Here is a 23325-nt window from a genome sequence, read left to right on the forward strand (position 1 = left end):
CTGTGTAGTTTTGGAGCCTGTCCTGGATCTTGCTCTGTAGACCAGGCTGGCCTTGAACTCACAGAGATCTGCCTGGCTCTGCCTCACAAGTGCTAGGATTAAAGGTGTGCACCACTGCCACCCAGCCAACTAATACCTCTTGAAATTTAAACAGCATTGGCTTAGTGCTTTATGCCCTGGCTGCAATTATTTCTGAACTAGAAGTTGCGCTTGTTTTCACCCCACCCCCACCCCACCCCCCCACCCCCGCAAGGACTGAACCCAGGGCCTTGTGCTTGCTAGGCAAGAGCTCTACCACTGAGCTAGATCCCCAACCCCTCTTTTTTTTTTTTTTCCATGAAGGGACCATACTGAGTTATTCCTGTTATGAGGGAAAGACAAACATTTAAACAAAAAGCAAGCAAACAAAAAGTTCCGAGGCAACCAAGCTAGCTCATGTTTGGTGGTGGAGTCCCACAGGTCATTCCTTGGAACTCACTCTCCTCCACTAGACCTTGGAGGCAAAAGGAAGAAAAAGAAAAAAAAGCTGCTGGAGGGCTTTGAGTTCCAGCCAGTTCACTCAGGAGGGCAGGAGTCCCAATATGGCTCTGGGACCACTGGGAAGCTTGGGTCACTGGAGTCCATTTGTCTCACCCTGCTAAGACCTGCCAAGATGCATGGCAGAAAATTTTCTCTCTCCTTTTTTTTTCCTTCTTCTTTTTTCCCCTTTTTCTTCCAAGCAATATTACTTGATTTTGATTCCAAGCACTATATTACTGTACTGCAGCTTGTAAAATAATTAAACGGTATTTTTATCTCCCCTTTGTCCTGTCCTTATAACATTGCAGAGCTGTAGCTCTGAATAATTTGCTCCTCTGAATCTTAATCTCAATAATTGCACAAAAGGCTTTGTCTCAAGGGACTGAGAAGAACCCATGTTAGTTTCCTCTCTCACTGGGTGAGGGGACCGAGTTTCCTAAACCTCCTAATTTCTATTTAAAGAAAACTTCCCTTGCCTTCTCCCAGGGTCGAGTGTCCCAAGTTGGGGTGCCAGCTGTGGTAACTAATTCCCATGTGGGCTTTACAGAAGGCAGGGGAGAAACAATTAGGGTGAGGTAAGGCTCAGCCCGATTTGACGGTAACCAACACTGGCCTGGGACATCTAGAGTCTGGCCCAAACCATTTTACTCCGGCCTTTAAGCGCGGCACAATTTTGGAAAAAGAGTATTCAGGTAACAATTCAGTCCCAAGTACACAACAATTGAGGACATGTTTGCATTGACTCTTTGCCAAGTACATGTGGCTTCATCTCCGTGATGGTTTCTTGTGGACTTAGGATCAGTGCTCAGGATAAGGGTCTACAGAGCATGACAGACATAAACATGACATGTGGGTGTTGTTCCAGTGGAAACTCCACCTCAGGCCCTGGCACCCACATACCCAGAGTCTGGAATGTTCTGGTGGAAGCTCCACCTCAACTTTCCCCCCCCCCATCTCTCTCCCCCCAAACCCTGACCCACCAAACACCGCTCCTCCCCCAGAGATGCTCAAGACCACTCCCACAGGGTATTTAAACTGCACCTCAGAAAACAGACACGTGGTTTTTTTGGTTACACACACACACACACACACACACACACACACTCCCTTCTGGGGGCTGGAAAATCATCCGGGAGCGTTTTACCCATTAAACCTGGGCTTTTTCTTAATTCACGGTTTGATTTGGATTGCTGTGTTGGCAGAGAGGCTTATGTGGGTGCAGAAACTTTTCAGGTGTCAGGATTGGTCTGGCCAAAACATAGAAGTCAACTGAGGCTGTTGTATATAGCACAAGTGACATCACCCATGAGTGGGTTTTATGGTCTAAAAGCAATGCTCAAGATTTAAGGAAAAAGGTCTTGACTAAGTAAAAACATACATTCTGGGAGACACAACAGAACCTGTCTCTTCAGACAGCAAGGGACCACCAGGTTATAAAACTATACCATCCCTGGTATTCCAGGAAGAGCTGCTAAGCACCTCATTCCGAAACTGAAGAGGTGAGCTGCGGGTTCAACTTTCCTGGCTTTTCCAGTGCTTATCTGTGTGCCCAAGGCCTTTTTGCCCTCCACACAAGAGCATTTAGTTCTCAAGAGATGAGTCCTTGGGCTCCAGAACACAGCCTCACTTTCATGGATAATCCCTCACCTTCATGGATAATCGCCCTAATTGGGAGGGTGGGCTGTACTGTGAGGTGTTGCTGTGCTTAGAATCCAAGGTAGCTGGGCATGGTGGCTCGCACCTTTAATCCCAGCACTGAAGGCAAGTGGATCTTCAAAGCCAGCCTGGTCTACAGAGTGAGTTCCAAGATAGCCACGCTACACAGACAAACCCTGTCTCAAACAAACACACACACACAAACAAACAAACAAACAAAAAGAATCCAAGGTGGCTCGAAGGACATGACTTGTCTCCATGCCTTCAGTAAAGGACAGAAGGACAGACACAAAATGGAGGCAGATGTATCAGGCTCCTATCCTGCTTTTAGTTACCTTGAGGGCCCAAGTGAGAAGTCTGATTTTTTTGGGGGGTGGGGAGGGTTTGAGACAGGATTTCTCTGTGTAACAGTCCTGGATATTCTGGAACTCATTTTATAGACCAGCCTGGCCTTGAACTCACTGAGATCCACCTGCCTCTGCCTCCCAAGTGCTGGGATTAAAGGTGTGCGCCACCACCGCCCAGCGAGTCAGTGATTTTTAACCAAACAGCTTTAAATGTCAGCTTCAGTAGGATATACCAGGTTACTGCTTCTGAATGGTACTAGACTGTCACTCAGCAGCTCCCTCCCACAATCACCATAGGCCAGGGTGGAAGTGGGAAGCTATTTTGGGGGGCTCAGGGCTGCATAGGTACGTGACTTTGGCATAGGTACCTGGCTCTGAAGGGCCCATGAGGCAGTCAGCTTTGTTGTGAGCCTGGGAGCGTGGCTGGTGACCTTCAGCTCCGAACCCCCAAGATTGGGTTCAGAGCTCGGGCAGTGGGTTTTCAGGAGCACAACACCTGTTGTTGAAGGTCGATCTTTCAGCCATCCTGGGAGCATCCAGGCAGGGGGCAGGGCCCAGCTGCTATTTACAGGGATTGCCTGGATCTTGCAGGGGGAGGAGCCTCTTCAGCACTGTTTACCTGCCCATGCCCCAAGGCCTTGGTACGAGTGGCTAAACATCCAGTCCCATTCTGACTGAGGCAACCCAGAGCCGAGGTTGCCTGACTGCTGAACCTACTGCCTGGGGCTTCATCCGACTTTCTTTGGGAACGCTTCAAGTCAAGTCATCTGACACCCCGGACCACTGGAATCATGGTAGGAATGGCAGGGGCCATGTTGCAGCCAGCAGATCTGACCAGCTGTGCCCAGGTGGCACCTGGGAGCCAGGTGTGGGAGGGTGCACCTGTGAGCCAGCTGTGTCCAGACACCACCTGTGTGCCAGGTGTGGGAGAGTGCACCTGTGAGCCAGCTGTATCCACACAGCACCTGTGAGCCAGCCGTGTCCAGACAGCACCTGTGATCCAGCTGTGGGAGGGTGCACCTATGAGCCAGATGTGGTAGAGTAAAGCCAGGCCAAGGCTAGAGCCATGGGATGGGCCACGGGACCCTCCAAGTGCACTTGGGGAATTGTTGGCGTTAGAAGAGTTATGAGAGGAAGGCCTAGGCTGGACTCTTTTAACACCTTCGCTGGGTCTCTGCAAGCTTGGGGAAGACCCTTTACCTCTCTGAGCCTCAATTTTTGGCAGCTGAAAGAGGACTAATATCCTCTCTTTGGTGACATTATTATAAGATCTAATAAGATATGACACATAGAAGACCCAGCAGTGTCTGGTTATACAGTGGTGTGAAACAAACAGGATTTTGATTTCCAGGCTTGAGGCCAAGAAGATGATAGTGCCATTTATTTAGCCCCTGAGACACACCCTGCTAGAGAAGCCAGACCCCAGCCCTTGTCTCCAGGGCCACCTCTTCCAGCTCTGTGCCCACAGCCCTGCTGGGCTGACATCAATGTGCCTGGAGCAGGGATTGACCTGGTTTATCAGGCTCCATCCTTGCTTGACCCCATCCATCCACTTGGCCTCAGACTGGGCAGAATTCCCATCTGTCTCATCGGGAGGGATCACAAGATAACATCAGGAAGCCCTGCGTGGGCTGCTACCTTCAGAGCAGCCGCTACCCGTTTGATCTTCCTAAGTGGCCTTGACCTAAGAACCATGGAGGTGGGGCTGGGGATTTAGCTCAGTGGTAGAGCGCTTGCCTAGCAAGCTCCAGGCCCTGGGTTCGGTCCTCAGCTCTAAAAAAAAAAAAAGAACCATGGAGGCCAAAAGGAACTCGTCCATGTGTCCAGTCCACCCCCCCCCACTCCCCTGCTTTGTGGCAGGGTGTGGGGCTGGTGATGTGATTGCATACAATTAGGATAGTGGCTGCTGGCCTGCTGAGACCTGGCTTTCTTCCTGGTACAGGTCCATGGACACAAAGGGGTCCAGTTCCAAAACTGGGCGAAGACCTATGGCTGCTGTCCAGAGATGTACTACCAGCCCACATCAGTGGAGGAGGTCAGAGAGGTGGGTCCATTGACACCACACGGGCTGCACAGCCTGCAGCCGTGGCCCTGGTCCTGCAGCAGAGGCAGGCGTGGGGCTTCCTGGCCTAATGAGCCGCCTCGGTCCCTAACTGCTGACCTGGTTGGGTAAACACAAAGCTCCTCTTCCTGCCTTCCCCAGCTCCAGGTCTGCCCTGCAGCCTGTTATAATTTGGCATGTCCACCCCAAGCCTGCACAGTAGTGTACCAAGGGTGGCCATGTCTGCACTCCCCTCTCAGAATTCTGCAATGAACTCCATGCACATACCTGTGTACATGCGTGCACACATACATGTGCACATGTTCATGCATGCTTATGTACATCATTTGCATGAAAATACATGCATGTGGACCTATTCCTGTGTATAGGCATGTACACATTCATATGCACACATAGGCCTCCTATGTACATGCAGCTGTGCAGATGCACCCACACAAGTACATACATCTATGCAAGGCACACAAATAGGTCTGTGTGCACAGATACTTGTGCAAATGTGCATTTATGCACATTTTTTTGAGTAGGCTTGTGAATACACATGCATATATACTTATCCATCTACGTGCAAGCCCATGCACATATATGTGCATGAGTGCTTCTGCACACACAAACACACATGCACAGACACACATTTACACTTGCATATGAGATGACCTTCTGAGAAGAATCAGGGTTGCTGGGGAAGGGCACCAGTGTAGGGATTGAAGCCTGTACCCTAAGAGACGAAAACAAGCTGGAAAGCAGAAAAGTGGTTTTGATGGAGCTTGGGCAATTAGGGGATGAGGATGGGAGCCAGGAGTGCGCTTCCGGCACAGCCACCAGAAGACGGCTTCTGAGCCCACCTGACCTTGTGGTAGTGACAGGGTAAGGGGCAGTCTTTCCTTGGAGGACCGGCAAAACCCAGAGAAAATGAAAATGGGTGTGTGACCAAGCAGTTCCAGGATTGTGGTGTGACTTAATGACTTGCTCGGCCTTCAGCCTAAAATGTACCCTGGGAGGAGCGGGCGGCACAGCCAGCATTTCTCAGGCGATGCAATAGGATTTGTAAAATGTGGTCCCGCGGCACCTGGATGAATGTGTTTGAGCAGAAACATGAGGAGGACGTAAGTGGATTCACTGAGGTAGCATTGTGGATCCACATGCTCATCGAGCCAAGTATCTCCAGACACGCTCTACCTTTGCCAGCCCTGGGATGCGTCACAGTCAGCCACGGTCACCATTCTCTATGGCCCTTTGCTGAAGCGTGGGGTAGATGAAGGGTGCTTGAAGCCACGTTGAGGCACTTGGGTCCTATCCTGTCACTAGGATACCTTTGAAGGTTTTTTTATTGTTGAGGAATGCAGTAGGATTTGTCTTTTAAATGCTTACCTCACGTTCACAAAGCCCTGGGTTCCATCCTTGGCACTGCACGTATGGCCTGGCAATATATGCTGTGATCCCAGCACTGAGGAGGCAGGAAGATCAGGAGTTCAAGGCCAGCTTTGGCTACACAGTGAGTTTGAGGCCAGCCTGGGTTATATAGGTCCCCAAAGGGAGGGACCCTCAACTGGCCCCTATGGTGGCTCTGTAATTACACCATCAGGGAGCCAGGAAGACCACAAACTAGAGGACAGGCTGAGCTGCATAGCAAGATCTTGTCTAGAGCCAAAATGGAAAGGGCTGGAGCTGCTGCGGTAGTGGGAACAAGAGCCACACACAGACTAGAAGGACTGTGGTTCTCTGTCCCGGCTTCTCTGGAAGCCCCTCTCTCAGCTTTCTGGAGTCAGGCAGGGCCACGAATACCAAAGACACCCCCTCCAGCTTCTCCCCACACCCTGCAGGCTGCCCCCAGCCCTGAAGGGCTCCCTGGCTTCCTCTCTGAGCAGATCCTGACTGACACTGTCTTCTCGGCAGGTGCTGGCCCTGGCTCGGCAGCAGAACAAGAGAGTGAAGGTGGTGGGTGGCGGCCACTCGCCTTCAGACATCGCCTGCACTGATGGCTTCATGATCCACATGGGCAAGATGAACCGGGTCCTCCAGGTACTGGGGCCCTTGGTCGTCCCCCACTCTCAGCTTGTTCCTAAGCTGAGTAGCTTCAGCCTATGTCCCAGACTCCATGCATGAAATCTCCCAGCCTTGGCCTCAGTCCTCAGCCTCTTCCTGCCCTGGGTCCTCAGAGCGACACCCTGATCCCTGGGCTTCCTCTGAGCAACTGTCACCTGAGCCCTCCCTGGGCTTGCTCAGGCCACTTGTCAAGTCTGCCTGGCCCTCTGTGACCACAGAGATGATATATATCCACCTCATCTTTTGCTAACCATTCCATTCAAACGCATTCAGAGAGGTACGGAGAAATACATTCCCAAGAGTGGACTCACAGTGGCTGATTCAGTGGCACCCAAACTGACACTGGACTAGGCTTACGCAGAGAGAAATGAAGATCAGAGACGGGCAGTGACTTGCCTGTGGTCACACAGCAGACAACAGCAAAGCTGGACCCAGACTCAGAACTGCCACTGGCTTCCCATTGAGATACTGTGGCCTCCACTTGCCTACAGGGGACTTGGGAATCCCAGAAACATGTGCATAGGACTGCAGTCCTCACCTGCCGGGGCTGGCTCCCCTGAGCTGAAGTCCAGAGAATGCTCTCCCCTCCCCAGAGCCAGCTAGCAATGACCTAGGTTTCTCTACTGTGCTGGTATTTGCTCACACCGACAGGCCCTATCTATCTCTCAGCGAACATCAGTCATGGCAATCAGTCTGATTGCCAAGTAGCGAGGACTTGGCTCCAGCAATTGATTTCCCAAGCTCTGTTCCTTGGGTAGCTGGAGGAGCAAGTACTTGGTATTTGGGGGTGGTGGTGGATTCTCGTCCCATCTCTGACTTTTCTGTCTACATGACCTTGGGTCTTGGTACCTCCCCTGGCTGCAGTCAGATTTCAGGATACAGTACCCTGACAAACTGTGCTTAGCCATTTTTTTCTCCCTTCCCGGTTCTTAGCCATTGCCCGGGTCCTCGGGGTGAGAGCAGGCAGAGACTTTTGTCCTTCAAATAGCACGGCCAGGCCTTGTGGCAACAGACCCTGTCCCGCTTTCCCAGTGTGGACAAGGTGAGGAGCATAGGTGTGGCAGTCCCCATCCTAGCCCAAGTGTCCCTGGGCAAAGCTCTTCCCTTCCCTGGTTCTCATTCCCTTTGCCCGTGAAAAGAGCACTTGCATGGAACATCCCCAAAGAGCTAGAAGTGGGGCTCAGCGGGGAGTCTTTGCCCAGCATGTGCAAAGGCCCGGGCTTCCATTTACAACCCTAAATGAAGAACTGACTTGTGAGACCAGCACCAAGGAACTGAGGCATGCATCTGTAATCCCTCCCCTTGGAAGGTGGACGCAAGAGGATTGCACAGTTGAGGCCAGCCTGGGCTACATAGTTAAGACTGTTGCAAAGACAAATTGTCCCCAGTGTCCCAGCATTCTTGGGCTCAGTAACCCTAGTTAGATGGAAAAGTGGCTTAAGCTGACCACAGGCTAGGTTAGCCATCCTCACATTCCAGAAGGGTCTGACTGGGGACCAAGTGTGGCGTAGCTCCTCCCAGCCTGTGCTGGCTCTTGCAGGTGGACAAGGAGAAGAAACAGGTCACAGTGGAAGCTGGCATCCTCCTGGCGGACCTGCACCTACAGCTGGACAAGCACGGCCTGGCCATGTCTAAGTGAGTCCCTCCTCCAGGCCCAACTGGGCTGGGGCTGCCTCTCCCCTCCTTGCTCTGGTCCCCATACTCACGGATCTGGCAGTGGGGTGCTCACACTGCTTGGAGTGTACCCCTTCCTCACTCTTCCACGCAGGGTGCCTTACTTGTCCTGCCCCCTAGGTTAAGGGGGGAAACGGGTCCAAGCTTAGCAGAGTTTCGAGCAATAGTCTTGAACCAGGATAAGACAGTTGAGGGGTTCTATCAAGGTGACCTTGTGAATGGCTTTCACCTGAGAGAAAGCACGGCCTGAACACTGGTGTAGAAATCTCACTGCAGGTGGAATTAATTAACCCTGTGGACATCTGTGGCTGACCCTCAAGTGTTGCGGTCAGCTCACCTCAGCCTTGCTAGCACAGGCCCCACAATTCTACAGCGTGGAAACCGTTGTCTCCCACCCCTCTCCAAAGATCAGGATGGCTAGGCTATTCATAGGGTGACCGCCATGTATAGACCATGTTTAGGCTCTAGAAGCAAGGACAAATGAAGCCCAGACCCCACCTTCGAGGAGCTCCAGCATGGGGCAGGTACTAGATGCAGAAACTAACCAGTACGGTGCAGGCAGTGGGTTCAGTGTCAGCGACATGTGGAGGGTGCCGAAGGGGACCCTAGTTCCCCATTACTCATTCTGGGCCTGGACCCCCCAGTCTCAGGAGCTTAGCTCTCCCCCAGAGCCCCGAGGAAGCTGTGTGGGTTTCCAAAGAGGACAGGTGACTGGGCCCTCTCTCCCCCTCCTGCCCTTCCAGCTCAGGGAGGCACACCCACATAGACCTGCTGCGATGTCTGTGTGTTTAGAACCAGGGCAGTACCTGAGCCTGGGTGGGTTGGGGGGCAGAGGAGTCTCAGCCAGAACATGGGGCTCCACTTAGAGAAGATGCCTTTGGTAGTTAGAGGAAGGGGGCCTGCCTGTTGAGCTGCAGAGACCTCAAAGACTAAACATGTATGCCTTCCTGCAAACCGGCCCATGCTGGACATGGAGATCAGGGAACTGAGGCCCAGCGAGATGGGCTGATCACAAGCTGGACCATCGAAGGTGAAGGGGGGTTCTCAAGCAGAAAGGTGTCTTCGGTCCTAAGTAACACCTGCTGCATCTGGGGCTCCCATTGCCCTGAGAAGTCTGACTGATCTCTTGTCCACCTCTCGCTCCACCTGCTGAGCCCAGTCTAGGGGCGGTGTCCGACGTGACAGTTGCTGGCGTCATTGGGTCTGGAACACATAACACAGGGATCAAGCACGGCATCCTGGCCACCCAGGTGAGTCTCTCCTGTCCATGGCACCCATGGCAGGGTAGGTCTAGCTCCACATGGACGTCAGGCACTTGACAGTGTGCCCAGAAACACCAACTTCCTCCCCAAAACCTTACCAGGCCTGAAGGAGCTTATGAGTGTTTTAGCCATCCCAAGGGACACTCATCCCCACACACATATCCTTACAAGCAGCACAGGACAAGGGGGAACCAACTCCACTGGAAGTTATAACCAGGAGCCAGGCACAGTAGCAGCGGAGGTAGGACCTGGGGAAGGCATGGGGGTAACCTGTGGTAGAGTCTGTCTGTCCTTTATCAAAAAAAAGTTTTTATCCATATTACTACTCCCTGGTTACGTGCACACTGGCAGATTCCCTAGCTTCTGGGTACATGGCTGTCAAAATCCTCAGCTAAAATGAAGATAGCCCAGTCCACAGGGAGAGGACTTATATAGACTTAAGGTCATGAATTAGCACTCATTAAATAGCGTCTGGCCAAATGGCAGTTCGGAGGTACCTGCATCAGGAACGGCCTTTCTGAAACCGAACGCCTTCAACTTTCCACACTGTCAACTTGGGAGTCTTCCACGGCCATTGAAAGGATGATAATCGGCGCTGGTTGCGGGCGGAAAAGCTGGTACGAGCCACACCACGACTACCAGAGATACAGAGAGCTTTATTGGGAGGGAGGAGGGGGTAGGAGAGAGGAGAGCCAGAGAAAGATGGTAGGAGCAGAGGAGAGAGCAGAGAAAGAACGTGGGGGTCTGCATCTGGCTTTTTAAGGCACGTACTGTAGTCGCCAGCGCCCCCTGGTGATGTAAGATGCAAGACCCCGAGCTGCGCATGTGCAGGAGTGAGGGCAGGCTCCTAACAGCCATTGCCACCTCAAAGCCAGGCTTACTGCCCAAGGGGCCAGGGGTAACTGGGGATACAGTCAGGACTCCCAAGATAGGAGCCCAGTTCTTTTCACAGTCTAGGACTGATGTCAAGATGGCCGTGTCAGTTGCTACACCCTGCTCGTCAGGGTGTGAAATTAAAGTGGTCACTAGTAAAAAATGCACATAGGATTTATTGGTTGCCTTTCTTTGGAAGTCCCACGGAGCCGGCCTGGAATCAAAGGGGTGGGCTTGTTCTGTGTTAGTCGCACGGATGACAACCATATTGGTCATTTTTGGCACTATAAAATGTCTGAGGGAAATCATCTTCAAGAAAGAAAAGTGTATTTTTTTTTTTTTTTCTGGAGCTGAGGACTGAACCCAGGGCCTTGTGCTTGGGGCAAGCGCTCTACCACTGAGCTAAATCCCCAACCCTGAAAAGCGTATTTTTTGCTCATGGTTTTGGAGGAAGGGTATGACCCAGGAAACTTGCTTACCACACAGCAGCCAGCAAACAGAGACAGCAAAAGAAAGGACCAGGGACAGGAGAGATCCTTCCAGCACATCTTCAGTAGTGTATTTCTTCCGGTTAGACCCCACTCTTGATTTTCACAACCTCCATCAAATTAATAGTCTACCCGTGGATCACTGATGAGGTTAGGTCTGTCGTGAGTTAGTGGCTTCCCCCAGACCCATCAGCTGGCAACCAAGACTTTAACACATGCACCTTTGGGGGACATTCGAATTCAAGCAAAACCACAGAAGCAAAGTGAAGGGGTGGACAGCTCTCACCTCTCCTCAGCTTACAGCAGGGGGGTTAATCGCAGGCTTTTTGCTTGATCCTCCTACCTTCCTAGGCAGTGAGGACTATCATCTGTCAAGGTCACAGATGCAGTTAATGAAGAGCCCCACCCTTCACAGGCCTTTAGATGCTCACAACGCATCTCACAGGCACGCTGTTCTCAAGGCTCTGAATCTTCAACAACAGTCCAGTTTCTGTAACAAATACCAGACGTCCCCTCTCACCACAGCTGGCCACAGTGTCCCTTTTCTGTCAGGTTCCTCCTCTCTGCTCTCTGGTCACTGTTAATCAGAATTAGTTCAGCTGTAGCTGTCCTCTCCCTGAGCAACCAACCACCAACTGCACATGTCAGAAGCAATTTCCCTCCAAATTAGCAGGTAGTGGAGCATAGAAAAGGACCTCAATAGCCATGAGAGAAAGAGGGCCCTTCTGGAAGTGGGGACCTTGGGGGCCTCCAGCAGTATGCAACCAAATGCCTCAGTACTCACAGAAACCCAAACTTTCTGGTCAGATGAAGCTAAGCAGGAGAATGCATTTCCTCCTAGAGAAGAATCCTCTATTGAAGACAAAGACTCCATGTGGCTGGGCAAGACTGTTGGGATCCCGAATCACAGTCCCATTTCAGGGCACATATGTGCTCACTTGGCCTAGTCAAACACCGATCCTGGGGGCCTGTGTCCCCAGAGCATCTCCGGGCAGTAGAGGCTAGCTGCTTCTTGACTGTGAGGCCACAGAATGACGGAGGACAAGCCAAGCCAGCAGGGTCCCCCACATGATGATGGACTCCACCCTACTGAGAGCTGAGCTCCGATGCCAGAGGCAGCTTTCCTCTCCCCCATTTCTACCCCAGTTCCCAGAACACCTCTCAGGTAGTGACAATAGACCTGGCTAGGGAGTTGTGTGACTGGCCATGGTGGCCCCTGGGAATAGGTGCTACCTGGCCTCTGTTATAAGGACAAGCCAGAAAGTAGGGTGATTCTGAGCAAGCTATTAAGTGCGACCCCTCTCCCAATGCTAGGTGGTGGCCCTGACCATGATGACGGCTGATGGAGTCGTTCTGGAATGTTCCGAGTCAAGCAATGCAGATGTGTTCCAGGCTGCACGGGTACACCTGGGCTGTCTGGGCGTCATCCTCACCGTGACCCTGCAGTGTGTGCCACAGTTCCACCTGCAGGAGACGTCCTTTCCCTCGACCCTCAAGGAGGTACTAGTCTTTTGCTCTCCACTGCCCAGCCTCAGAAAACAAACGGAGGTCCTGCCAAGGTCTCCTGGCCCTCAGATAGTTCCCATGGACTTTTGGTGGCTTGAAGGAGGGGGGGTCTCACTTTACTACCCCCTTTTTCTTGGCCCAAGAGAGACTGTGCTCAGAATCCTGGTGGGCTTTAAAATGCAGACGAACCTCAGGGGTTACTGACATGTGGGTGTGGAAGGGGTTGGGGTAGAGAGTCGCCCCAGGAAAAAGTGAGGACGGGCTGTTCTTAAGGGCATTGGCTCCCACTTGTGCTATGGAGGACACTTACCAGGACTCCCTTACCATGGAAGGCACCACAGGCTGAGCTCTGGCACAATCTCTACACAGGGTCACATTCTGGGTGCGGAGGTTAGGGATTCGGTGTAGTAATCTAGTAGACACCGTTCAGCCAGTGGCAGAGAGCTTCAACCCCCTAGGAAACTGATCGATGAGAGGACCCATCACCCCCTAAAAGTGGGCTTTTGTGAAAGAAAGGGGCCTTTGAAGACAGGGCATTTGGCTGATGAGAACACAGAGGGGTTAGAAAAACAGCAGTGAAGACGGAGAGGAGAGGGATGGGTTCCCAAAGCAACAGGCAATGGCTGGCCCCTGAGTGCTGCCGGGAACCAGATCAATATCCAGGTCAGAGCGATCCCAGGAGGCCATGGCTGACCTCCATGAGAACAGCTGCAGCAGGTCTTACAGGCTAAGGAGAGCAGGACCATCATAGACCAGGAAGGGATGGGCAGCTAGGACCATGTTCCATCAGAAAGAGGTTGTAATCTTGCATGCTGCGTTGTTGAATCTTTTGTCCTGCTCTAAATCCAGCTGGAATGTACTGATGCTTAATCTGGAGCTTTTGACCAACAGAAAGGTTTTTTGGGTTTTTTTGTTTTGTTTTGTTTTTGTTTTTTGGGGTTTTTTTGTTGTTGTTGTTGTTTTTTGGTTTTTTTCGAGACAGGGTTTCTCTGTGTAGCTTTGTGCCTTTCCTGGATCTCGATCTGTAGACCAGGCTGGCCTCGAACTCACAAAGATCTGCCTGGCTCTGCCTCCCAAATGCTGGGATTAAAGGCATGTGCCACCACTGCCCGGCAGGGTTTGATTTTTCCTTCCAAAGGATGGGAGTTACCCACACACACACACACACACACACACCCCGCCCCGTCCATTTCCATTAGAGTGCCAGAGCTAGGTGAATAGACTATCTCCTTGACACCTGCTTGTCCTTTCTCCTTTGCCCTAGTTCAGTAGCATTAAAATCAATTATGGACAAACCTTGGGTCTATTAGGGCTTCTTCTTAGGCTGCCTCCCCAACATGCATATAAGCCCACACATGTGCATATGCACACTCCTGAACACATACACATATGCACACTTGCATGTATAATGTACTCTCACAACATGCATGATCACACGGAAGCACAAATATATATGTGCATGCTCATATGAACAAAGCTTGTGAACCTGGATGGGAAAGAGCTCTCTTTGTAATGGGTGGGACCACACATGGTTCCATTCAGCAACCACTCAGTGTCATAAAGGGCACTGTTGCCTATGAATACTAGAGCCACCCTAGGAGGAAAGATAAGTAGATATGTTGAACAAGCCTCTCAAGATCCAAAGCCCAGAAAATGGTGCTGTTACATTCGCTACTGGGGTCCTAGAGTTCAATCCAGACAACCCATTCTAACACCAGGACTCTTCCTCACCCCACAGCTGCCTGTCAACTCCAAAATCTATCTATACTCTGGGTTCTAAATTTGTACTGCACCTGCCTGGTGGGTTCCATGGAGACATTATTTGTGCTGTGATACTATCTCCAAGCAGGCAATAATGAGTGATGTTAGGATCTACTCTGTGTCAGAGACAAGAGATGATGAAAATGATGGTGGTGAACATGAGGGATGGTAGTGATGAAGACAAAGATGATGGAGATGGTAATGAGGATGGCTAGGATGATGGTGATGATGATAGTGGTGGTAAATGAAGTTGAAGACAGATGAAGATAATTATGGTGATGATGATGGTGATGGTAATGAAGTTAGAAAAGATGACGATGATAATGATGATGATGTTAGGAAGATGATGATGGTGATGTTAGGAAGAGGATGATGGTCATGATGGTAATGATGTTAGGAAGATGGTGATGATGACGGTGATGGCAATCAGCATTAAAGCTGTAGTACTGGATGCAGGACTTGAAGCCTATGTAGTGACTCCTTTGTGTCTGGTACCACTTTAAGGACTTTCTGGCCATATTATCTCATTTGATCTTCATAACAATCCCCATTCATCACTCACACTGGCCCTGGTTTATACAAGCCACTAATAATTCCTTAAGCTAGGGTAAAATGTCATTTATCTCCTCTAAGCTCCTTGGGGAAGTCAATATGTGTGTGAGTGATTTTAACACCCAGCATATTTTAAGACTATACCAAGCTATTTGGTAATATTAAGATAACTTCAGTATTTCTTTCTATTTGAAGTAAACCAAAACACACCTAGGCCTTGACTAGGGTTTACCGACTTCCTCCTGTGACTGACAGTCTCTCCCTGGACTGGTTTCTCTTGCATGATGGTCACCAATGTGTGACAGACATGTCTTAAAGGGGGATGGGTTTCTTTGAGCTCACACTCTCGGGACATTCTGCCACCACTGCTGGGAGAGCACAGCAGACAGCAGGAAGCAGGCAGCAGGGAGGGGCCAGAGTTACGCCCGACCTCTGACCCATTGCCTTCCCCTAATGCCTTCACATTACGAGTCCATCAAGAGCTTGGCTTGTTCAGGTGGTGGTGGTGGCAGCTTACACCTTTAATCCCAGCTCTTGAGGCAGAGGCAGGCAGAGTTTGAGGCCAGCCTGGTCTACCAGGTGAATTATAGGATAGCCAAGACTGTTAACACAGAGAAACCTTGTCTCAAAAAACTTAAAAAAAGGAAAAGAGCCTGGCTTGGTCAGTGATCTAATCATCTCTGGAGACACTCCCACAGACCTACCCAGGTGGGCTTAACTAATCTAGGTGTTTCTCAATCCAATCAAGTTGACATTCAAGATCACCCATCTTATTACCCTCTTGTGCCAGGTTCTAGACAACCTGGACAGCCACCTGAAGAAGTCAGAATACTTCCGCTTCCTCTGGTTTCCTCACAGTGACAACGTCAGCATCATCTACCAAGACCACACCAACAAGGTAGCTGCAGTGTGGGCCCAACCTTGCCCGGCATCCCAGAGCAGGGGGCCGCTGGTCACTAGCATACATACGCACTCTCAATCCTCATCACACCCACGGCCTGCACACCCTGCCCATCCCAGGGTAGCTGACATTTGTTGTCCTGATGGCCAGGGGAATGGGGCTGTCGTTGAACATGAAGAGAGGAAGAGACAGAGGTGAAGGTGGGAAGGAAGGTGGCTAAGTTGGGGTCCAGTGTGTCAAAGGGAAAACCTAGATGTGGGGGAGAGACACAGAGAACAGAAGTGTATGTAGGAGCAGGCAGGATGGACTTGGGTATCAGACAGCTGGGCTGGGACTACAGAATTCTTCATGCACGCCTTCTGTAACACCTCCACTTGAGTTGAAGAGACAAATTTTTGTCTCCTGTCCTCACAGCCTTGCAAATAAGGGGCTTCTCAGCAGACGGAAACAAATATAGCAGGGTTTCTTTTGGGCCACCAACCAGCTCCCAAATCATGGCTCGGAGACTTATAATTAATTACAAATGCTCAGCCTTAGCTGAGGCTTGTCCCACTAGCTCTTATAACTTAAATGAACCTGTTTCTCTTCATCTACATTTTGCCTCAGCTTTTTACCTTTCTTTTATTCTGTATGTCCTACTCCACGTCTGACTGGCTGGCTGGTGGCTGCCTGGCTGGCTAGCCCCAGGCATCTCCCTCTCTTTCTCTCTTGTTCTGTCCTTCTCCACTCCAGTCTAGCTTCCTTCTCCTACTTATTCTCTGCACCAGCCCCACCGATCCCTCTACTGCCTAGCTATTGGCTTTTCAGCTTTTTATTAGACCAATCAGGTGCCTTAGGCAGGCAAGGTAAAACAGAAACTCATTTTTGCATCATTAAACAAATGCAGCATAAACATATGTAACCCATCTTTACATAAAGTAATATTCTATCCCACAACAAACAAAACCATCACTTACCAGCTGAGGTGTTGGCGCAGTTGATAAAGTGTTTGCCATGCAAGCATGAAGACTTATGTTTGATCCCCAGCATCCAGAAAAAAATAAAACTATAAAGAGACTGGGGGTGGTAGCACACAGCTTTATCCTGGCTCTGGGGAAGTAGAGACGGGAGGAGTCTTGGGACTCAGTGGTCAGTCAGTCTAGCTACTTAGCAAGCTCCAGGTTCAGTGTGAGACTGTCTCAAAAAGTTAAGATGGAGAGACTAGCTGGGTGGTGGTGGCGGCGGTGGCCACGGCATACACCTTTAATCCTAGTACTCAGGAGGCAGAGACAGGCGGATCTCTGTGAGTTCAAGGCCAGCCTGGGCTACAGAGTGAGTTCCAGGACAGGCTCCAAAGCTACACAGAGAAACCCTGTCCCGAAAAACCAAACCAAAACAAAACAAACAAACAAACAAAAAGATGGAGAGACTAAAGAAGGTACTCAATATTGACCTCCAGCCTCCACATATGCATAGGCACATATATAAACACACACAAAATGAACATTTAAAAAGCCATAATTTAAAAATGAATGTCAGTAGTATCCCAAATCCTACTCTGTGTTAAGGGACAATGTAGGGTTTGTAAAGGGTGGCTGATGTACACCTGGATCATAGGATCTCAAGAGGAAGGACAGATGGTATATATGAAAAAAAAATGCAGGCCTAGGTAGCTCTCCTGAAAAGACATCTGCTGCCAAGCCTGATGACCTAAGTTCAATTCCTGGGATCCACATGGTGGAGATTAGCTCTGTCATGGAAAAATAAGGCTCCTGATTGTCCTAGTAGGTGGGTCATCCATTTTCCTCCCTCCCCAAATAAATCACATGGAGGATTATTCTTTCTTATGAATGCCTGGCCTTAGCTTGGCTTGTTTCTAGCCAGCTTTTCTTAACTTAAATTCTCCCATCTACCTTTTGCCTCTGGGCTTTTTTCTTTTTTTACTTCTGTATATCTTACTTTCACTCTTACTCTGTGGCTGGCTCCTGGTGTCTTCTCTCCTTTTTCTTGTTCCTCTCTCTTTTCTTCCCAAAATTTCTCCTATTTATTCTCTCTGCCTGCCAGCCCCGCCTATCCTTTCTTCTGCCTACCTATTGGCCGTTCAGCTCTTTAATAGACACATCAGGTGTTTCAGACAGGCACAGTCACACAGCTTCACAGAGTTAAACAAATGTAACATAAAAGAATGCAACACATCTTTACATCTTCCACAGCATAAACGAACGTAGCACATCTTAAAATCATATTCCACAACAGTCTTCTAATGGGACATCATCATAAACAAGTCAGAAAGAAGTTGAGCCCCTGGTGCCTAACTCGTGATCCCTTATCCCTCCCAGGCCCCCTCCTCTACATCTAACTGGTTTTGGGACTATGCTATCGGGTTCTACCTATTGGAGTTCTTGCTCTGGACCAGGTAGGAAAGCCTTGGGACCCCTGTCTCATCTTCTGTATGCTGTGGAGGATGCCTCCGCCACTACATCTGCAAACTGGGTCTGCCTCCTGGGTGTGTAAGGCCATGGTTTCAGCCCTGGCCGTGTAGTGGAATCACCTGGAGGGCCTGGGGTTCATTCTAAGGGCAACAAAAGTCACTATAAGGATTTGAAGGAGAATAAGGCACCCTGGGGGCCATGAGCCAGTGGACTGGGAAAGGCGAAGGGAATATGGGATGGGAGGAGGGGGTGAGTCCACACGAGCAGTGCCTGTAACAAGTCAGAGGGAGTCGAGGTAAAAGAGTGGATGGGTGGTTTGGTGGGTGGGCGGATGGTTCTAAATGTTAGTCAGATTTGGTTGCTATGACAAAGCACCTGAGAAAGATATCCTAAAGGAAGGGACATTTGCTTTAGCTCATGAGTTCAGAGGTTACAGTCTAAGGTCATTGATGCCATTGCTGTGGGGCTGAGGCAGAGACTCATGATGGTGAGGGCATGGTGGCCCAAACCTGACCATCTCACAGCAGGCAGGGAGCGGAGAGAGGAGAGGTCTGAGGCTAGGTGCACATTCAGAGGCACATTCCTAGTAACCTAATTCCTGCAACCGAGCCCCATCTCCTGATAGTCCACACAATTGTGAAATCACTGATGGTATGTCAACCCGCTGATAAAAGTAGCACCCAGCTCATTATCTAAAGAGCAAGGCTGTGTGTGTGTATGTGTGTGTGTGTGTGTGTGTGTGTGTGTGTGTGTGTGTGTGTTAAACAATGTCATGGTGAACTTTCTAGAGCCCAAAGCTAGGAGCCAGTTGTGTCTTGGCCCAAGAAGCACTGAGCTGTCTTTCTATAGTTCCCCAGGGAACTCCCAGCATTGTATCTAAGGACAAGAGTCTAACCCAAGACCCTCTCCCAGGACACTTCCTTTTTTGGCTGCTTATGCTTGGCAGCATTGAATCAAGGCTCCCAGGGTCTAGGAGAGTGAATGGCACACTCTTTAGGGAGCTAAACCTGGCAGGCACCTGCCGGAGTTAAAACTCCACTCAGCCTTGCCCTAGCTAACCCACAAGGCTTTGAGCCATGGACATTTGTGGTTGTGTGGCAGGAAGTGACAAGACACTGCACACAGTCTTTAAGGGCTGGTGGCAGGAGAAAGGTGAGGCAAAGTGGCCATTGTCCCTACCCAGACCAACGCCATGCTGGCCCCCAACCCCTCTGCCCTGCCCCCTGCAGCACCTTCCTGCCATGCCTCGTGGGCTGGATCAACCGCTTCTTCTTCTGGCTGCTGTTCAACGGCAAGAAGGAGAGCAGCGACCTCAGCCACAAGATCTTCACCTACGAATGTCGCTTCAAGCAGCACGTCCAGGACTGGGCCATCCCCAGGTAGTGCCCTCCTCCAGGCCCACCGTGAACCATGGGCCTCTCTAGGGCTGGGAGTCTCTATGGCCCTGAGCATCCTGGGCTGAGGTCCCCGGGAGCCCAGGATAGAGAGAGCCATGGAGGAGGGTTGGGGTAGGTCCCTTCCAACTCTGAGGTCTCTCCCGGGCTGAGGGCAGGGAGAAGACCAAGGAGGCCCTGCTGGAGCTGAAGGCCATGCTGGAGGCCCACCCCCATGTGGTAGCCCACTTCCCTGTGGAGGTGCGATTCACCCGAGGTGACGACATCCTGTTGAGCCCCTGCTTCCAGAGGGACAGCTGCTACATGAACATCATCATGTACAGGTGACAGCTCACTGCAGGGTGTGGGGTGGAGGGAGCAGTCCTCTCATATATAAAGGGATTCCTCTCCTTCCGTCTCCTCGTGCCGGTTTCTGAGGCCATCTTCTCTATTGGGAGATCACACTGATCTCAGCAGCTGGAAATGGCATCTCACCCCTTTGGAGTTCTCTATTACTCTCTGCCTGTAGACTCTTGTGACGTGTACCACTTATAGTCTGTGATCCATCACTATATTCTAGCATTAATAGTAAGCTAATATTCATGAGGAATATTTACCATTTATGAGGACCATAGAATGGAATGAGCAATATATCCCAGCTCAGGTGCCTAAGTCAGTAAGATTTCTGCTGGCCTGGAAGCCACACAGACCAGTTCTGAAGCTGGTTTAACTTCAGTGGAAGAGATGTTAACCTGATGTTAGGATGTACCTGTCAATCCCGGTGACTGAACCCAAGCCCATGGCTGATCTTTTTTTCTCTCTTTTTAACCAGCATGAGGTACCTGAAGGAGTTTGTCTTTTCTGGTTCCTTGCTAAGATATATCCCTCATCTGCCACCCACCCCACTTCATGCATCCACATGTCACAGGCCTTCTCTGGCTTTGCAAACCAGTGGCCATCCTGATCTTTCTAGGGTGTTCCTCCCCCATGCGTAAGGTCCCAAATCATCGCAAAGCCGAGGACAGCTGAACTCACAGTTCTTAGGGGGCCCCAAAGAGCCACAGAAGAGCTTCTGAAAGACACACAGAAGGAACAGTAGTCTAGTTCGTAGAGGACGTGGCTATGGTGAAGTTCATGCCGACTATCTGTGGGTCTCCGTTCTCTTGCTCCTTGAATTCAGATGCCTAAGTGAGAGTTGCCGTGGGATGCATCTGAATGTGTTTGTTGGAAATGTTAGCACTGAAGTCAGCTTCGGGGGTCAGTCACTTTGGGGCTGAGTAGCTGGGCAGGAGAACCGACTGAAGACATTTCATTAGGTTACATGGCCATGCTTTCCAGACATGGGTCATCCAGGGAATGTGTATTTGTATATTGTTTGGATACTGTATGAATGAACAATGTGTGTGTGTTGTGTGACAGTCAGGAGTTGCTTTCAAAGGGGACATATTCTGATAAACACACCATGCGCAATTTTGTCACAGTGTCACCCTGTGCAAACCTAGATGGCATGCCCTTCTGCATACCCCTGCTTTTTCTAGGCTGTCTGCCTGGGCAATACATTGTGTCTGTTTTATACTCTGGTAGCTAACCTGTGTAAAGCAATGACCAGAACAAGAGAAACTTTTCAGCTCCATTACCTTAGGGTCTTTGGTCAATATTAAACTCACAGTAATGTCTAGCTATCAACCGATGAATACACAAGGGGACAAAGTCTTGGAGATCCCTTGGATGTGCTATGAGCAGAAGGCCTCAGGTGCCTGTCCTAACTGTGCTGTCCTGCGGGGAGAGCCAGCCTGATCTCTAGTCACCTGCCAATTAGAGCAGGCCACAGAGAATGCACCTGAGGCAGTGGAGGCCCTTCATAGTACAGGCATGTAGCTGGAGAGTTTTCTCTCCGGGTCCTGCCAAGATCCGGCAGTCCTACAGCCCACTTATAAACTAAATAAACACAGACACTTATATTATTTAAACTGTTTGGCCTAATGGCTCAGGCTTCTAGCTATCTAGTTCTTACATCTTAAATTAACCCATTTCTATAAATCTATACCTTGCCATGTGGCTCGTGACTTACCGGCATCTTCACATGCTCCTTGTCATGGTGGCGGCTGGCAGTGTCTCCCTCCGCCTTCCTGTTCTCTCAGTTCTCCTCTCTGTTAGTCCCGCCTATACTTCCTGCCTGGCCACTGGCCAACCAGTGTTTTATTTATTGACCAATCAGAACAATTTGACATACAGACCATCCCACAGCAAGGGCAGGCTGGCTAACCAATTTCTTCCTCTCTGCCCTAGGCCCTATGGCAAGGATGTGCCTCGGCTAGACTACTGGCTGGCTTATGAGACCATCATGAAGAAGTTTGGAGGCAGACCCCACTGGGCCAAGGTAACTTTGCCCTGCACCCATAGCTACAGGCCTGCTGCTCTGCGCTTTGCTTCCACCAGAGGGCGCCCCTCCTCCGTTACTCTAAGTAACCCAACCAGCTAGTGAAAGGGCACCAGACGCCTCTCCTGTGCTCCAGCTCCAGAAGCCCAGAGGTTGCTGGGCCCTTGGGGTCTTCATAGCAATTTCCTTCACTTTATCATTTTCCTATGGAGCTTGTGAGCAGGATGAGGCAGGCATCGGTGTGCCCACTTAACAGCTAGGAAAGTGAAGGCCTGTGTAGTGGTGGGACCAGAGCCAGGCCCTCCACAATATTATGGGATGAAGATACCAGTGATGAATTCTAAGCTGCTTCAGCTTTACTTTCTGTCTGGGGGTCTGTACTGTGTGTAGGAGGTGGGGGATCAGTGTCATAACCCAGGCTCAGAGACTCTGGGGTGCTGGCCTGTCGCTTGACCTGCCAGCTCTGTAAAGTCAAAGCCTGCTGCCTCCCGTTGCTTCCACAGGCCCACAATTGCACCAGGAAGGACTTTGAGAAAATGTACCCTGCCTTTCAAAAGTTCTGTGGCATCCGCGAGAAGCTGGACCCCACTGGGATGTTCTTGAATTCGTACCTGGAGAAGGTGTTCTACTAGAGCAGGGGTGGCAGCTAGCCTCCCCCACCTCTCAGGCTTCTGTGACCTTTGGGGAATGGAGCAGTGGCCCACAGGCACAGTGGGAGCCACCCTCCACTCCTGACCACACAGAAGGGCGGAGCTCTGGGCGGGGAGGGGAGGGGGGCGCCTCTCTGTTCCTTTCTCCACCATCTTCACAGCACCCCAGGCAAGAGGTGGCCTCTCCTTTAAATCCCTGTTCGCATTCCCATGAGTCCCACAGACATTCCAATCCAGACTGGGGATTTGGTGGTTCCTAGGATCTACCTGTCAGCCAGGTGTCGTGAGGTTCTGAGGCCTGCGGTTCTGCGGCCCAATGCAGAAGGGATCCCTTAGCAAGTGTTTCAGCACAGAGGTGGCATGAAGCACGCTCTGCTTTCTCTCTTCAAAAGTTCTTTCGGATGCCCAGAGACTGTCTGGTCCTGGACAAGCCATCTTCCAGATGGATCCACCTGGCCTGACTGTCATGGCCTGACACCCACAGTGTCTCTTTCAGGGGGTGTTCAGAGTGGAACTCACTCATCTGTTTGTTTCTCTCCCATCACCTTAGAGAGCCGGGCTTTCACCAAGTCCCTGGTTTTGTTCTCACCTTCCTCTTCACAAATGAGATTTTAGTTTGCTCTGTGGTCTTTCTGGAGTGTTCCTTGGAGAACCAAGATGCTCCAGCTGCTTTTTATAAATTAAAGACTGAAGATATTTTTCTGCCTTTGAGAAATTCGTATTTCAATTCATAAAGAGTTAAAATGCAGAGTGTACTTACCAACAGAACTGCCAGATCACAAAGGGATGAAGGACTTGGATAGACATTTCTCTACAGCTACACAAAGGCCACCGGACATGGAAAAAGATGTTCAACACCGCTGTTTT

General features: G+C 50.5%; 1 protein-coding gene across 1 annotated transcript; it reads left to right on the forward strand.

The window, feature by feature from the left end:
* Positions 1-3160: 3160 nt before the first annotated feature.
* On the forward strand, positions 3161-22570 carry LOC114707320 (L-gulonolactone oxidase). The gene is made up of 12 exons (XM_028890031.2): positions 3161-3316; positions 4465-4566; positions 6478-6603; positions 8168-8262; positions 9461-9551; positions 12239-12424; positions 15534-15641; positions 17963-18039; positions 19285-19434; positions 19608-19772; positions 21718-21808; positions 22312-22570. The coding sequence occupies exons 1-12, from the start codon at positions 3314-3316 to the stop codon at positions 22438-22440; spliced, it is 1323 nt and encodes a 440-aa protein (XP_028745864.1). The 5' UTR covers positions 3161-3313; the 3' UTR covers positions 22441-22570.
* Positions 22571-23325: the final 755 nt, after the last annotated feature.

This window comes from Peromyscus leucopus, chromosome 9 (assembly GCF_004664715.2).
Source record: "Peromyscus leucopus breed LL Stock chromosome 9, UCI_PerLeu_2.1, whole genome shotgun sequence".
Lineage (NCBI taxonomy): Eukaryota > Metazoa > Chordata > Mammalia > Rodentia > Cricetidae > Peromyscus > Peromyscus leucopus.

What these genes read in the sequence shown, in the direction of transcription:
- LOC114707320 (XM_028890031.2), top strand. An exon ending in ACGGCATCCTGGCCACCCAG is followed by an intron (nt 9,552 to 12,238) that starts GTGAGTCTCTCC and finishes TCCCAATGCTAG; the next exon opens with GTGGTGGCCCTGACCATGAT. An exon ending in ATGAACATCATCATGTACAG is followed by an intron (nt 19,773 to 21,717) that starts GTGACAGCTCAC and finishes TCTCTGCCCTAG; the next exon opens with GCCCTATGGCAAGGATGTGC.